The sequence below is a fragment of the Peromyscus maniculatus genome, chromosome 7 (assembly GCF_049852395.1).
Source record: "Peromyscus maniculatus bairdii isolate BWxNUB_F1_BW_parent chromosome 7, HU_Pman_BW_mat_3.1, whole genome shotgun sequence".
In the NCBI taxonomy this organism is placed as follows: Eukaryota; Metazoa; Chordata; class Mammalia; order Rodentia; family Cricetidae; genus Peromyscus; species Peromyscus maniculatus.
In genome coordinates this window covers 12,882,119-12,898,340 of record NC_134858.1, presented here as the reverse complement: position 1 = coordinate 12,898,340, position 16,222 = coordinate 12,882,119, and the positions used below count along the sequence as shown (strand labels likewise).

The following is a 16,222-nucleotide window of genomic DNA, read 5'->3' as shown; positions in this document are numbered from 1 at the left end:
CAAGAATAACTCAGTTTTTGAAAGCATCAATTTTGATTAGTTAAGTTGAACAGTCAGTTTCATATGACAGCACTCTCTGCTTTGAAGGATTCATAAAAGGCTTTGAAAAGGTGACCACCCCTAGGTCACGGTAGAAAACTACTCAATGGAGACAATATCCCAGGGAAGTAACCAGAGATTGGAACAGGATGGTCCTCCCAAATGTTGATGAGTGCTCATTCTGAGATTGTCCCATGGTTGGTCAGTGGATGTGACTAGAATGGACATACAGCACAGTATTTACTCTTGTCCGATCTGAGGACTGTGTATAGGGTAATAATTTCCTTCCTTAAGCCCTCAGTTTCCCCTATGGAAACTGCATTTTAAGCTGCTTTTTTAACCCATGTGATTTCTGAATTCTCTCTGTCTTTGTCTCTGTTTTTCTCTGTCTCTGTCTCTCTCTCTTAAGTAAGGTGTGCCGCTTGAAATGAAAAATTAAGACCTCTAGTTACATTGGCACTACAAGGTGCTGCTCACTGGACTGGCATGATTGTTTCATGTACAGTGGGTACTGCACTGGATGTCAGAGACAGAACTGGGCACACGTGTGCTTCCTCTCAGCTTTTCTGCAGTAGGAGCTTGGGGCGGGGATGGAAGAACAGGAGAAGCTGAGCACTGGGTCATGGTCCCTCTCTTGCAGTTGTGGACTTCAGGCTCTTCCAGCAGAGGATAGGCCAAACGGCTCCCATGGGCAGCTTCCCAAGTTAACGGGATGAATGGCAAATAAGGCAGAGCCTGGGTTTGTACTGCGGGAACTCCCGGGTTTTCATGTGAGAGAAGAGAATGTGGCCTTCACATCCCCTTCTCACAGCCTGCATTGCTGCTCATAGTCACAGTGTGGCTGAGATCAGCACCTCCACTGCTTCTAGGCATCTTCAGAGGATGACAAGACAGGTCCATCAGTGCACACAGAATATCATTAAAGCTTCTGGTGACTTCAGTGTGGGATTGCTGGAGAGGGGGCTACCACACTCAGAGTTTAGTTGTGTGTACAACACAAAATACAAATCATTACCTCTGAAATGCCCAGGAGCCAAATAGTGTGCTTCTTGAACCCCACTGCCTAGCATCACTGGCTGCCACCTGCCTGGTCTTATTTCTGGCTCTCTGAGCAATGGCACAGTTCTGATTATTTATGTTCTCAGCCCATGAGACATTTCCTGATGATACTCAAGGGAGCTGCATGTAAAATTAACTTCTTTTGTAGAAGTTATACCCTCTTTCTGCTTTTCACTGTGGTCTGTGCTGCCCATGAGCCCATGAGGTCCCTGTACTGAACACGCTGTCTCCTTCCTGATATTTAGCATTTTCTAGGTGATTCAGCTGGTGACAGCAGCAAGGCACACCATCCCCACAGGAACTCAGCATGCACACACTCCTCTCAACTCCACTCAAACTCACCCTCTGCCACTAGGAAAAGAAAGTTTGATGTTCTGCCTAGAAAAAGGATATAGTAATATGTACTTTGCCTACTTTGAAACATTTTATATGCTACAAAAATAATGTGTAATGCCTTAAAATGTTAAACTTATGCAGAGGTTTTTTTTTATTGTAATACCAGATTTATAGCCAGAAAGGAGATAAGGAATTAGAGATGTTGGATGGGTTCATGCGTTTTCATCAATAATCTTTATTGACTACTTCAGTAGAAGTAAATTACGTCACCTGTGCGTCAAGAAGCCTGAATTTGCCATCTGGCTTACAGCTGATTCAGTGAGAATGAAGGTATGGTAGAAAAGCACACAGACAAGTGACATTAGGAAAGCCAAGGGTCTGGGAGCCTGCTTAGCCACATCTACCTGGCAACATTGACTGGGCCAATGGCTTAACCAAGAATGCTAATTTATTTACCTGCCCGTTTTCTAATATGTGATCAGGTTAAATGGTGCCTGATTCAGAATTAAATGCAGCCCAGTGAGAAATTCGAGAGATGGCTCAATGGTTAAGAGCATTTGCTGCTCTTCCAGAGGACCTATCTATGTCAGGCAGCTCACAACCATCTGTAACTAGAGTTCCAGGAAATTGGCCACCTCTAGACTCCAAGTTACCCGTGCTTATTTGCGCATACACACAAACCTATATACATAATGAAAAATAATAAAATAAGTATTTTTTGAAATGCAGTCCAGTGAGAGGCTGAACAGTGTGCCACCTGAGTCATCTTGCACCTGCAGGGACATCTATGTCTCGATTTCTTCACCCCCTGCAGGGGACTGGCAGGGCCCTGGCAGGGCCCTGACAGTGCTACTTGGAGTAATAACTCATATTTAGACATTCTGAAGATATGATTAGCAGTATAACCTGATTTAGCCACTCCTTGTTAAATGGCCACTTCCCACCCAGTATTTAACAGATTTTACTGATTAAAATGGGAAAATGTTTTTGCCTTTCAATCTGCATGGTCATAAAACTGCAGAGACTGACAAAATTTGGTATTCACTGATAAAAGTAGCTGGAGGTCACTCATGTAATCCCTCATATACTTTCACAAAAGTACGTTTGCTCTCCTTCTGCCTCTGTGATGGATGATAGCCACTAAGGAGTGTCACGTAGGGTGTACAAGCAGCTTCTGAAGGAATTGTCACCTGTACTTCATTACACAGGACATTGTTTATTCTTATGACATCGAACTACCTACTCATTTTGATCAGTTTTAAAATGCACACAACAGAAGACAGTAATATGTTGACACAGACCTTTGTAAGATTATAACTGTGTAAAAGAATCTGAGCAGCCATTGGTAAGCAATGTTCAATGAGGGAAGTGCAAAATGAAATGACGTCTCCACATCCCTCAGTAGTAGACACTTCAAAGCTAAAGATGCAACTGTCCATGTCAATATTTAAATAGAACATTCTCCAATGCAGCCTGGCCACCTTTACCTTAGCCCTTCATCTTCATGCATCTGAAAGCATCTGTCTCTAACCATCATTTTTGGGACTACATCCTATTTTAAGAATGTACTCAATTATTTAATTTTCTATTGATAGTCTTTTAGTATCTTTGGAGTTTTTCTTTTAAAATTTGAACTGTGCAGTAATAAAGATATCTAAATAGCTTCCTAGTATAATTATATAAAAGGCTACTATAGGTCAAAGTTAAATGCATTTGAGGTCTCCAATTATCCATTTCTAAGTTGACCTCCAACATATAATAAATTTGGTGATCCAAACCAATCCCAAAAGAAGCAGAAAAGAGTCATTTAAGGAAGTCCAATCAAGATAAGGTTAAATCCTGGTGACTTTGAATTCTTTATTATCTGGTAGCAGTGAAGGTTCTGATTTTAGTATTGCTGCTTTACTGAAAAGATTTTACAATAAAGCCTTCTGAAAGCACCGTTTCATAACAGGTTTTTGGCTTTTGTGTGTGTGTGTGTGTGTGTGTGTGTGTGTGTGTGTGTGTGTGTGTGTGTATGTGTGTGTGTGTGTGTGTGTGTATGTGTGTGTGTGTTTCTTTCCCTCACTCTCTTCTGAATTAATCTATATCTTTTCTCTGTGTTTTTCTCCAGGATGGACATGTGATGTGATGGGTGTGACTATGGGACACTGTGTGGGCACAAGGCCTCCTTCCTGCCTCCTCCTGCTGCTCCTGAAGCTGTTGGCCACTGTCTCCCAGGGGATGCCAGGAACGGGGCCCCTGGGCTTCCACTTCACACAATCCATCTATAATGCTACAGTGTATGAAAACTCAGCAGCAAGGACCTATGTCAGCAGCCAGAGCAGAATGGGCATCACCTTAATAGACCTGTCCTGGGACATCAAGTACAGAATAGTGTCTGGTGACGAGGAAGGTTTCTTCAAAGCTGAAGAGGTCATCATTGCAGATTTCTGCTTTCTCAGGATTAGAACTAAAGGTGGCAATTCTGCCATATTGAACAGGGAAATCCAAGACAATTATTTATTAATCATTAAAGGTTCCGTCAGAGGAGAAGATTTGGAAGCATGGACCAAAGTGAACATCCAGGTTTTAGACATGAATGACCTGAGGCCTCTGTTTTCACCTACCACTTACTCGGTCACTATTGCAGAAAGCACACCACTCAGGACCAGTGTTGCCCAGGTGACGGCGACAGACGCAGACATCGGTTCCAACGGAGAATTCTACTACTACTTTAAAAACAAGGTTGATCTTTTTTCAGTCCACCCCACAAGTGGTGTCATCTCGTTAAGTGGACGATTAAACTATGATGAGAAGAACAGGTATGATCTAGAAATCTTAGCAGTGGACCGGGGAATGAAACTCTATGGCAATAACGGAGTCAGCAGTACTGCTAAGCTTTATGTTCACATTGAACGCATAAATGAACATGCTCCAATTATCCATGTGGTCACTCACATCCCTTTCTCATTGGACAAGGAGCCAACATATGCAGTAGTGACAGTTGATGACCTGGATGAGGGGGCCAATGGAGAGATCGAATCTGTGTCCATTGTGGCTGGAGATCCTTTGGATCAGTTCTTCCTGGCCAAAGGAGGAAAGTGGATGAATGAGTATAAAGTCAAGGAGAGAAGGAAGGTAGACTGGGAAAGCTTCTCTTATGGCTACAACCTCACTCTTCAAGCAAAAGACAAAGGGTCACCTCAGAAGTTTTCAGAACTAAAGACAGTCCACATTGCCAACCCCAAGAGAGACAGCACCCCGGTCAGGTTTGAAAAAGATGTGTATGAAGTCAGCATAAGTGAGTTTTCCCCTCCTGGTGTCTTGGTGGCCATAGTCAAGGTGAATCCTGAGCCACTGGATGTGGAATACAAACTATCTCCTGGGAAGGATGCAGAATACTTCAAAATTAACCCTCGGTCAGGCCTGATTGTCACAGCACAGCCCCTGAATATAGTGAAGAAAGAAGTTTATAAGCTGGAGGTAACAGACAAGGAAGGAGATGTGAAGGCACAAGTCACCATTGGGATTGAGGATGCCAATGACCACACCCCAGAATTCCAGCAGACACTGTATGAGACTTTTGTGAATGAGAGTATTCCTGTTGGAACAAATGTCCTGACAGTGTCTGCCTCTGATAAGGATAAAGGAGAAAATGGCTACATCACTTACAGCATTGCCAGCCTGAACCTTTTACCATTCGCCATTAACCAGTTCACGGGTGTGATCAGCACAACTGAAGAGTTAGATTTTGAATCCTCCCCAGAGACCTACAGGTTCATCGTGAGAGCATCTGACTGGGGCTCCCCATACCGCCATGAAAGTGAGGTGAATGTGACCATTCGGGTGGGAAATGTCAATGACAACATCCCTCTCTTTGAAAAAGTGGCTTGCCAGGGAGTCATTTCATATGACTTTCCTGTTGGGGGCCACATCACAGCCGTCTCTGCGATAGATATTGATGAACTTGAACTTGTAAAGTACAAAATCATTTCTGGAAATGAACTTGGGTTCTTTTATTTAAACCCAGACTCTGGTGTTTTACAACTTAAAAAGCCACTGATGAATTCCGGCATTAAAAATGGTAATTTTGCCCTCAGAATCACAGCTACAGATGGGGAGAATTTTGCAGACCCCATGACCATTAACATCTCAGTCCTTCACGGGAAAGTGTCTTCAAAGAGCTTCAGTTGCAGAGAAACTCGTGTGGCTCAGAAATTGGCAGAGAAGCTACTCATTAAAGCAAAAGCTAATGGAAAACTGAATCTAGAAGATGGGTTTCTTGACTTTTATTCAATTAATAGGCAGGGACCACATTTTGACAAGTCTTTTCCCTCTGATGTGGCTGTGAAGGAGGATATGCCAGTTGGAACTAATATCCTGAAGATTAAAGCATATGATGCTGACTCTGGCTTCAATGGCAAGGTGCTATTTACAATATCAGATGGAAATACAGACAGTTGCTTCAATATTGATATGGAAACTGGACAACTGAAAGTCCTCATGCCCATGGACCGAGAGCACACGGACCTCTATCTCCTCAACATAACCATCTATGACCTTGGAAAGCCACAGAAATCCTCGTGGCGATTGCTGACTGTCAATGTGGAGGATGCAAATGACAACAGCCCAGTGTTCCTTCAGGACAGCTACTCGGTCAGCATTCTTGAAAGTTCAAGTATCGGCACTGAGATTATCCAAGTGGAAGCGAGAGACAAAGACCTGGGCTCTAACGGTGAGGTAATGTACTCGGTTTTGACAGACACACAGCAGTTCACCATCAATAGCTCAACTGGAATTGTTTCTGTAGCTGATCAACTGGACAGGGAATCCAAAGCCAACTATTCTTTGAAAATAGAAGCCAGAGACAAAGCAGAAAGTGGCCAGCAACTGTTTTCTGTTGTCACCCTGAAGATCTTTCTAGATGATGTCAACGACTGCTCCCCAGCTTTCATCCCCACTAGCTACAGTGTGAAGGTTCTTGAAGATCTCCCTGTTGGTACAGTCATTGCTTGGCTTGAGACTCAGGATCCTGACCTTGGATTAGGGGGCCAAGTGCGTTACTCTTTGGTTAATGATTATAATGGGAGGTTTGAAATAGACAAAGCAAGTGGAGCCATCCGCTTGAGCAAAGAGCTGGACTATGAGAAGCAGCAATTCTACAACCTTACAGTCAGGGCCAAAGACAAAGGGCGGCCTGTCTCTCTGTCATCAGTTTCTTTCGTTGAGGTGGAGGTGGTGGATGTCAATGAAAACCTCCATATGCCCTATTTCCCAGACTTTGCTGTTGTTGGATCTGTAAAAGAAAACTCACGGATTGGAACAAGTGTGCTGCAGGTGACTGCCCATGATGAGGATTCCGGTAGGGATGGAGAGATCCAGTACTCCATAAGAGATGGCAGTGGTCTTGGGAGATTCAGCATAGATGATGAGAGTGGTAAGTTTAATGTTTTGTGCTCAATGTGTCCTCTCACCTCTTCTATTTGTCGGTTTTGGAGGAGGGATATGAATCAGGGCACTGGAGCAGATGGGGAAGATTCTCTATTAGAGGGGACCTGACACAGCCTGATCCACATCTTAGAATGGCTTGGTTTCTACGTAGCTCAGTCTACACAGTGCCCAGTGAGTCGCCTGTCTGTGTTGTGTTGTTTCGCCTTCTCCCCATGGCTGTTAGGAGGTTGTCTTCAGAGTTTTACATTGTTGTTTCCTCTGGTGATTGTATTCCTGACCCTCACCAAATGAATGGTCCTGATACAGCAATTATATTCAAATTAGCTTTAAATTAGAAGTATGAAATTGATTTTTAAATGCATCTTACATATGAATCTTTCCCTTTACAGTAAAGCTTTGCTGTAGGAAATCGTTGCCTGGTCTTTCATGTTGAATGCCTACATCCAGCTCTTGAACAATAGGCACTCATACTCTGACGTGAGCATGTGACTTAAGAAGCATTTTTGTAAAAGAAAAGAACCATGTCATAAATTCTATTCATAAAAACTTGGGTATAAGACACCTTTGAATGTTAATGGTTTATTTTTTATATCTTTTTTCTTTTATTGAAATATTTTTAATCTAATATATCTTGATTATGCTTTCTTTTCCTTCTGCTCCTCCAGTTTTTTCTCTCCATCTTCTCTCCCATCTGGATCCACCCCATTTCTGTCTCTCATTAGAAAACAAACAGGCTTCTAAAGGATAATAATAAAATAAAACAAGATAAGACAAAAACACATCAGAATAGAACAAAATGGACAAACAGAAGGAAAAGAGCCCAAGAAAACACAGATACAAGAAACATAAATAGACACAGAGACCTACTCATTTGCACATTCAGAAATCCCATAAAAACACAGAACTGGAAGCCATAACACATATGCAAAGGACCTGTAGGACAAAAAAGAGAGAAAAATAAATAAATAAAAAGTAAAATAAGATTAGAAAGAAAAAAGGAAGGAAGGAAGGAAGGAAGGAAGGAAGGAAGGAAGGAAGGAAGGAAGGAAGGAAGGAAGGAAGGAAGGAAGGGCGGGCCCTGACATGTCGTTATGAGTCAAGGAACTTGGAAACATTCCTTTGACTTCCTTTTCTGTTGGCCATCTACTGCTGCGCATGGGGCCTACCCTTAAGAGTACTTAGTTCCCCCAGTGAGACTCCCTTGGAGGAAACTAAGTTTTCATTTGTAAGTGATGATTAATTATAGATAGTTCCTAGGTTAGGAATGAGGACACATGTTCACTTCTCCCTTCAGCTCTGGCACCCCATCTGCTTTACACCATTGAAGGCCCTGTGTTTATTGCTTCAGTCTCTGTGAGTACATATGTGCATTGGTCATGCGGTATTTAGAAGGCCTTCTTTCCTTGGTGTCCTCTGTCCCTTCTGGCTCTTACATTCTTTCCACCTCTTCTTTTGAAGGGCTCCCTCAGCACTAAGATGAACGGATTTGATGGAGACATACCACTTAGGGCAGAATGTTCCAGGGTCTCTCACTCACTGTGTATTATCTAGCTGTGTGTCTCTGTATTTGTTCCCATCTGCTGCATGAGAAAGCTTCTTTGATGATGGCTGACCAAGGCACTGATCTATGATTATCACATGAAGTCATTAGCAGTTATTTTATCTCTATATTCCTTTAGTAGAACAGTAGTGTTTGGATTTACCCTAGGTCCCTGGATTATCTAGTTTCTGGTTCTTGGTCACCTAAGCAATGTCAGAAATGGATTCCATCTTGAAGATTGGGCCTTTAGTCAAATCAGATACTAGTTGGATACTCCCATAAGCTTAATGTACCATTATATTAGCATATCTTGCAAGCACAACACCTTTGTAGATAAAAAGGGTTATGCCTGGCTTAGTGTTGACATTTCTCCTTTTGTTAGTTGCAGAGTACTAGTCTGTAGTTGGGGGGGAGGCTCTTTGTAAGCATCAGCTCAACTTATCCATGTTCAATGGGCTGTGTTGGTGTTGCCTTCAGCAATGGGACCTTGTTTTGTAAAGAGCAACCAGTAGTCTTGACAACAGTCTAGGTTGTTAGAAGGTTCCCATGGGATCCCTTTGGCCAACAACTCAATTAACTATAACCCAGTCCCAACCAGAAGCTTCATTTGGTGACAAAGACATCCAGTTGGGGCTCTGTCTCCCCCATTATTTGGTGATTTTGTTTAGATTTCTTTCATACATGTATATATTTTAGGAAGCTTCTACTGTATTAGATTTCTATTTCAAATGCCCTTGATTTTAGCTGTCTCTCCCCATATTCCTTCCCTCATCCTCCTTTTCCCTCCACCTCCCCACCTGCTCCTCCTATTCTAGTCACCCTCTTACCCTTCCAGAACTATCTATTCTATTCTCCTTTGTTAAGGATGTCGATCTGTCCCCAAGTCTCTTTTTATCTAATCTCTCTGCCTCTATGGATTATAACCTGGTTATCATTGACTTAACAGCTAATTTCCACTTATATGCAAATACATACCATATTTGTCTTTTTGAGTCTAGATTGCCTCATTCAGGAGGATTATTTTTCTAGTTCCATCCATTTACCTGAGAATTTCATAGTTTAATCATTGAATAATATTTCACTTTGTAAATATATTATGTTGTCTTTATCTATTCATAAGTTGAGTGACATCTAGTTTGTTTCTAATTTCTGGCTATTATGAATAGAGCAGCAGTGAACATTGTTGAACATATATTTCTGTGGTAGGATGAAGCATCCTTTGAGTATATGCCAAAGAGTGGTATAGATGATCTCGGGATAGATTGATTCCCATGTTCCTGAGGAACTGACAAGCTGATTTTCATAGTGTCTGTACAAGTTTGCACTCCCATCAGCAATGGATGGGTGTTCTTATTCCAAATCTTTGCCAGAATGAACTGTCACTTACTTTATTGACCTTAGCCATTCTGACTGGTAAAAGATGAAACCTCAGAGTAATTTTGATTTGCATTTCCCTGATATCTAAAGATGTTGAACATTTAAGTGTTTCTCAGCCATTTGAGTTTCTGCTTTTGAGAATACTGTTTAGACCTGTACCCCATTTTGTAATTGGATGATTTGTTTTCTTGATATCTAGGACTTTTTTGAGTTCTTAATATATTTTGTATTTTAGCAAACTATTGGATGTGTAATTGGCAAAAATCTTTTCCCATCCTGTAGGCTCCCAGTTTGTCCGAATGATGGTGTCCTTTGCCATACAGAATGGCAGCTTCTCAGTTCCATTAATTGTTAATCTTAATTCCTGTGCTAATGGTGTTCTGTTCAAAAAGTCTTTGCTTATGCCAGTGAATTTAAGGATCTTCCCCATTTTCTCTTAAATCAGTGTATCTAGTTTTATGTTGAAGTCTTTAATGAGTTTTGTGCAATGTCATAAGATAGAAATCTATTTGGATTCTTGTACATGCAGTCATCCAGTTTGACTAGCACCATTTGTTGAAGATGCTTCCTTTTGTTCCAGTCTCTATTTCTAGCTTCTTTATCAAATATTAAGTGTCCATAGGTGTGTGGATTTATGCCTGGATCTTCAATTCCATTCCATTGATGGACATACCTATTGTTGTGCTACTACCGTGATGTTTTTATTACCATAGCTCTGTAATACAACTTGAGGTCAAGGAAGGTGATACCTCCAGGGTTCTTTTATTATTCAGAAGGTTTTTGTTGTTGCTGCTATTGTTTTTGTTTTTAACTGTCTTGGGATTTTTGTATAACACATTATTTATAATTGATTTTATAGATGTTTTAAAATGCAGAGCAAATTTGGCAAATACCTTATTGCCCAAATCTATCTACTTACCTTCCATCATAGATAATGGCATAATTTTAAAAATGCTTGCTATGTTTATCATTTTTATAAATGTATATTTGACTAGACATGTATGTGTATATGTGTGTCAATGTTTGTATGTCCTTTTCCACATTCGAGTGCATACACATGTGTACAAGTTTATGTGTACATGCATATGTGTGTGTGTCTTCTGTTAGCACCACATATTTTCCTTAGTAGTCTTAGTAGATTCTAAAAATTTCAAAAAAAGAAAATGCATATTCTCTTGTCCTGTGAATGGTGGTATTAGTGTGTTGTGTTTTCAGAGCAAATTTGCATATACTAACTAATTTTCTACAAAAGTCATAGAATTGCTTAGTACCTATCTCATTCAGTTTTAGGCTACTATAAAATCCATCCACCACCATGGGTGGCTTTAATAGACTTTCGTTTCTTATAGTTGTGCATGCTGGAGGCCTGAGATCAGTGTGTTCACATGGTCAAGGCAGAGGGCCTTCTTGAACTTGTGCTGTGCCCTCAAAGAGGGGGCTTTAGTTTCCCCCTGCAATGATCATTTTAAGACTTGTGACTCAGGTGGATGTCAATAGAAGGATGTACAGCTAAGTTATTAACTACTGCTATCTAAGGTACAGTAATTTGTCCAATTAGGAAGCTAAACCGTGGGCTTGACTCAGAGAGTCAAGGGCAGGAGAAGTTGTCACAAGTAGCCTATACTTTGCCTATATATTCTGCAGTTTACTGTTTTTACTTGAGTTTTTATTTTAGAAAATGACTCCAAACATTTAATATCCTTGCTGTTGGAAACCCCTGACCAAAGAAATATAAAAAACCTCAGTGGTTCATATCTGTTCTGTTGCATTCTGAACTTTGTAAAATAGACTCTTTCATTTATAAAAATAATGTCAGTTGTGTTGTAACACTACTTGACGAATTAAAAATTCATTTGATGTGAACATTAGCTTCGAGGGGTCAAAGCTAAGTGAATCGTGAAGGTTGCCTTTGCCTTACGTGGGGAAGAAAGCCAGACTGTGCACCTGCATCTGAGACTGAGCACAGCTGCTCTCTCTCTTCACACTCATTGTGTTTCTGAGATCTTTTTTTCAGAGCACCTTTTAGTTTTTAAAAGTATAGCAAGTGTCCTTTTCCCCTGTCACTTCATTTTCTTCTCTTAGACAATGAAAGTTTTCTCTCTATATTATGGAAAAGATGCCTGGATGTGGAGCTGAAGAGTAGAATTCTCATAATATTCCACATCATATTTCATAAGATAGAAATCTATTTGGATTCTTGTACATGCAGTCATCCAGTTTGCGTGTCACTGACCCCAAGTTTCAGGATCTAAGCCCAGGAGCTCCTGGGTGGTTGCTGTGTGCACTTGTGCCAGGGTTCAGAGGTTTGGGAAGTTCGTAACACAGAAGCCATCATCACAGGGCTCAGAGCCTCACATGGTTCTTTCAGGATCCATCGACTCTCGGCCCTGAAGTACTGAAAAGCATTGCTAGAACCAACACTCAGGGAGTGGTTCGTAAGCTCAGCAGCAGTTCCTGAGGCTCAGGCTTAAACTTTTCTGGGCCCACTTGCTACCCATGAAGGCAGACATGATCTCTGCTTGTTTGGATTTTTGCCTTTTAAAAGTTGGAAGTCAGCTGCCAACGGTTGCTCAGTGCCTGGCCTTACGCCTTACTCACCAACTTTGAGATTTGGAGCAAGAATTCTGGGGTTTGTTCGCAATGCAGGACCCCTGGTAAGGTCCCAGACTGCAAGTGGTAGAGCTTAGGTGAGATGAGAAGCTTCCTGTCAGTTTTCTAAGCCATCCTGCCACGCAGACTCTGAAAATAAGGCGAACTGTTTGGGGGGCACCCAGGCAAGGGGATCAGGATCTGTCCCTGGTGCATGGGCAGGCTTCTGGGAATCAGGTGCCCGTGGTGTGATGCCTTGTATAGCCTTGGTGCAGTGGGAAGGGGCTTAGACCTGCCTAGGCTCAGTGTGCTGGGCTCTGCTGACTCCCCATGGGAGACCTTGATTTGGGGGATGGGGGGATGCGGGGCGCGGGGCATGGGAGAGAGGGCTGGGGGTGGGACGAGGGAGGAGGGGGAATCTGTGGGTGGTATGTGAAGTGAGTAGAAAATTTCTTAATAAAGAAAAATGAAAATAAATAAATTGTTTTCATTTGAGAGAGAGAGAGAGAGAGAGAGAGAGAGAGAGAGAGAGAGAGAGAGAGAGAGAGAGAGAAGGCCTGAACCTCGGGCTCCCAAGAAAGGGGTTGGCAGAGTCGGTATTTTTCCTAAGGTCTTTTTTCTCATCTCTTTAAATGGCAGATGATGTAGCTCAGGTGCTAGGCACATTTCTTTTCTAATCAAATTTTACTATACAGATAAACCTTTTATTATTCCTCAGTGGCAATCTTTTTCTGAATGTCTTTCTGATGGCTCCTAAGCCCATTTGTGCTTCAATAATTCTGGGAGCTTGCACCTCATGAAAAGGGAGTGGGTGCTGGGGGTAGTTGATGCACTTCCTAGACTGAAATTCTTGACTTTCTGGTGCTCAGTGCACAAAACCACACCTTTAAAATTCTTAACCGTGCACCAGCATTTATTAAATGTTTAATAATATTCACAGGAGCTGGATTAACTCTCCTCATGCTACATTGAGTCTGATCACAATTTAAATCGCTAGTGTGGAAGATGCAATTTAATCAGTTTTTCCTTCACAAAGAATGAATTCTTACTCTATGGCACAACAGGAATCCATATTCTTGACTACTCAGAGGTACAAAATGTTCTAAAAAGAACACAATGTATATTTTAAACTGTGAATTTGTGTTCGATTATTTTGTAAACCACAAACTACAGCACAAATTTCACTAATTTGTTTACTTGGGGTTAAAGAAATATTTAATTAAGACAAACCGATTCTAGCTTGGGACTTTAATCAGAGATAATTAAGAAAGTATTATGTTACCCATTATTGCTATTTATTTCTTCCACTCACTGAGACTCTATAAAGACCCGGCCCGAGGCAAGTTGCTTTTAAAGTCAATGAGGTAGTATCAGAGGTTTTCTCAGCCAGGATCATGTGTCCAGTCGCTAGCAGTTCTGAGATCTGAAATCCAGTGGGAAAGATTCTCGAGTTTACCCCATGTCCCTTCCTGCTCCTGCAAGCCCTCATAGGCAGTCCCTGTGTCTTCTTCACAAGGAAGGATGCTTGGACTCATAGAGACTCTGGAAGATTCCATGCAGAATCTTCTCAGATTCTGAGAGTCAGAGCACAGCCCTAGGACAAGCTCGGCACTGTTTTGGGACAGAGGGACAGTCTGAAAGTGTCTGAAGGTTGGCATCCATCCAGAATCCATGTGTTGGAATCTAACAGCCATTGGAATCAGTGTGATGAGGTGGGTTTTGTGGAAAAGAAGTCATGAAGGCTCCTCTCTCATAAACAGGATTAATAACCTTAGGGTAGCAGTACAAGTGAACTTCTTTCCCCTTCCATTGTGTGAGGATACAGTTGAAGAAACCATTTATGAGGAATGGGCACTTGCCAGACATTAGGTCAATTCTCACACTGATTTTGGACTTGCCAGCTTCTAAACTTGTAAGTGGTATTTTTGTGATTGTCGATAAACTACAGAGTGTAAAATGTTTTGTTATAGAAGTCCAAGTGATGACAGCTCCTTTACTAAGGGAGAGAAAAGACAAGTGAATCACTACTAAATGATGACACAATGAAGCAGTGATGAGATCAGCTCCTATTGTCTATCTTATCTCACATGAACTGATTTTACCTAAATGAGAAACACCGGGCAGACACTAGTGATGTAAAAGAGATGCAAGTGTAAGGTGTGGGCCTTCCATAGTGGTGGCCTTTCCAGAATGTTCCAGAGCAGCAAAACTAATATTTACTGAGCACTGTTTATATGCCACATTCTTCATAAGATGCTCATATCTGTGATCACTCAGAAGTCCCGTGAGCCAGGGTTCATTTCCTCTAGGTTTGACTCATCTGATGTTGCAGGGGAGCTCACATGCACAGTGCCTTCAGCTGGATCTTTTCTTGTGTTGACACTCTGATAAGCATTTCTCCAACTTGTCTGGACATGGAATGCTTTATTTATTTTATAGACTCCGTAGAAGCTAGGGACCTAATATGTGCCTGGATCTAACTATATGCTCCAAAAAAGGTCCGAGAAATATTAATTATTGAAGAAGTAGTTGCTCTTTTAGACAATATATTCCAACCATCAATAAATAAAACTTTGTAACTTTTATAGGCATGTTCACTTGACTCTTCAGATCTACTTTGTATCCTGTTGTGTGTCCAGAAGACTATAGGCAAATTTGCTTTTATACTCTGTGACAGAAGTGAAGCTTGAGGAGGAAAAGGGTGGACTTGGGGTATTTCTCCTTTTGACTTTTTCACGTTAGGTGATGTGGACATCCTTTGATAGACGGGCCTAGAACATCAAATGCACACTTTTGACTTTCCGTGACCTTCACCCATGCCTTTGTTAGTGGCATATTTAGTATATGCTTCTTCCTCGGGTTAGCACTGTGTACTGTCTGCCTTCTTCCAGGAGCCTAACTAGTAAAATATTCTTCTTAGGTAAATGTTTTTGAAACAGATTTAATTTTAAATGTATTTTGAGTACTATTTTCCAGCAACTTTTATTAAATATGGTTTCTATAACCCTGCTCTGGTGTATTGGAGCTCTGAAGAAGCAGGCGTGGTGATAGCTCTCTATTTCACAGGGAGGAAAGTAAAGCAGGTCTTTTTCTTGCTATCTAACTCCTGTCCTGCTTCTCCACTACCAGAAATGGGCAGAGAAAGGGGTTCAGTGAACAGCAGAGTGACCTGAATATTTCAAACTCTCCATCATTATCATGCTGTGCTTTGGTCCTTTGCAAAGAGACAGATAAGTCTCACCTGGTGGCCAAGGAAACAATAAAGCCATGCACTGAATAGCATATATTTAGTTCACTGAAGAAGTAAGGCCAGTGCTATATTTAGAATCATTTCTCTGCAGTTTCTGATCATCAGATAATCCAGACAGTGGATGCCAAAAAGGGAAATTCTGTATTGTTAGAAAACACTGAAGAGCTTTATGTAATTGCAAAAACCATGAGCCCAACCCAGGTACTGACAGAGTGGTTGGTCCCCACAGGAGCATCTTTGACTTACTTCACTGTAAGTTTCCTTTCCTTGATTTCAGAGGCACTGGAAACAATGTTTGTCTTATGGATGATTGCTTATCTTTTCTATCCTTCTTCACGTTGCTGGTAACTCCCCCTTGATAAGCTCAGGATGGAAACATTCATTCTTAGGAGACTTTGGTGTAATTCATGACAACTTTAGACTGAACAGTGTTCCTTTTCTTCATCTACTTCAGATGTGATATCTTACTGGAGCTCATTTGACTCAAAATAAGCATAGCTTCTGGCCGAGCCCTTGGAATCAGAACAAGCAAATGAGAGGAATAAAGTTATGATTAGTGACACCAGAAACTTTACTTGGCTCTGAGATTTCTGACCATA

The 16,222-nt window shown here is 41.4% G+C and overlaps 1 protein-coding gene across 6 annotated transcripts in view; it reads left to right on the top strand.

Moving 5' to 3' along the window:
* The window catches only part of Fat3 (FAT atypical cadherin 3), a 599,580-nt gene that overhangs the window by 117,106 nt on the left and 466,252 nt on the right, over positions 1 to 16,222 (top strand). For all 6 annotated transcript variants that reach the window (XM_006990546.4, XM_016008861.3, XM_042280463.2 and 3 more), the window contains exon 2: positions 3,548 to 6,853. In XM_006990546.4, the coding sequence (XP_006990608.1) occupies positions 3,565 to 6,853 (3,289 nt within the window). In that variant the 5' untranslated portion in view covers positions 3,548 to 3,564. The remainder of the gene's footprint in view (positions 1 to 3,547; positions 6,854 to 16,222) is intronic.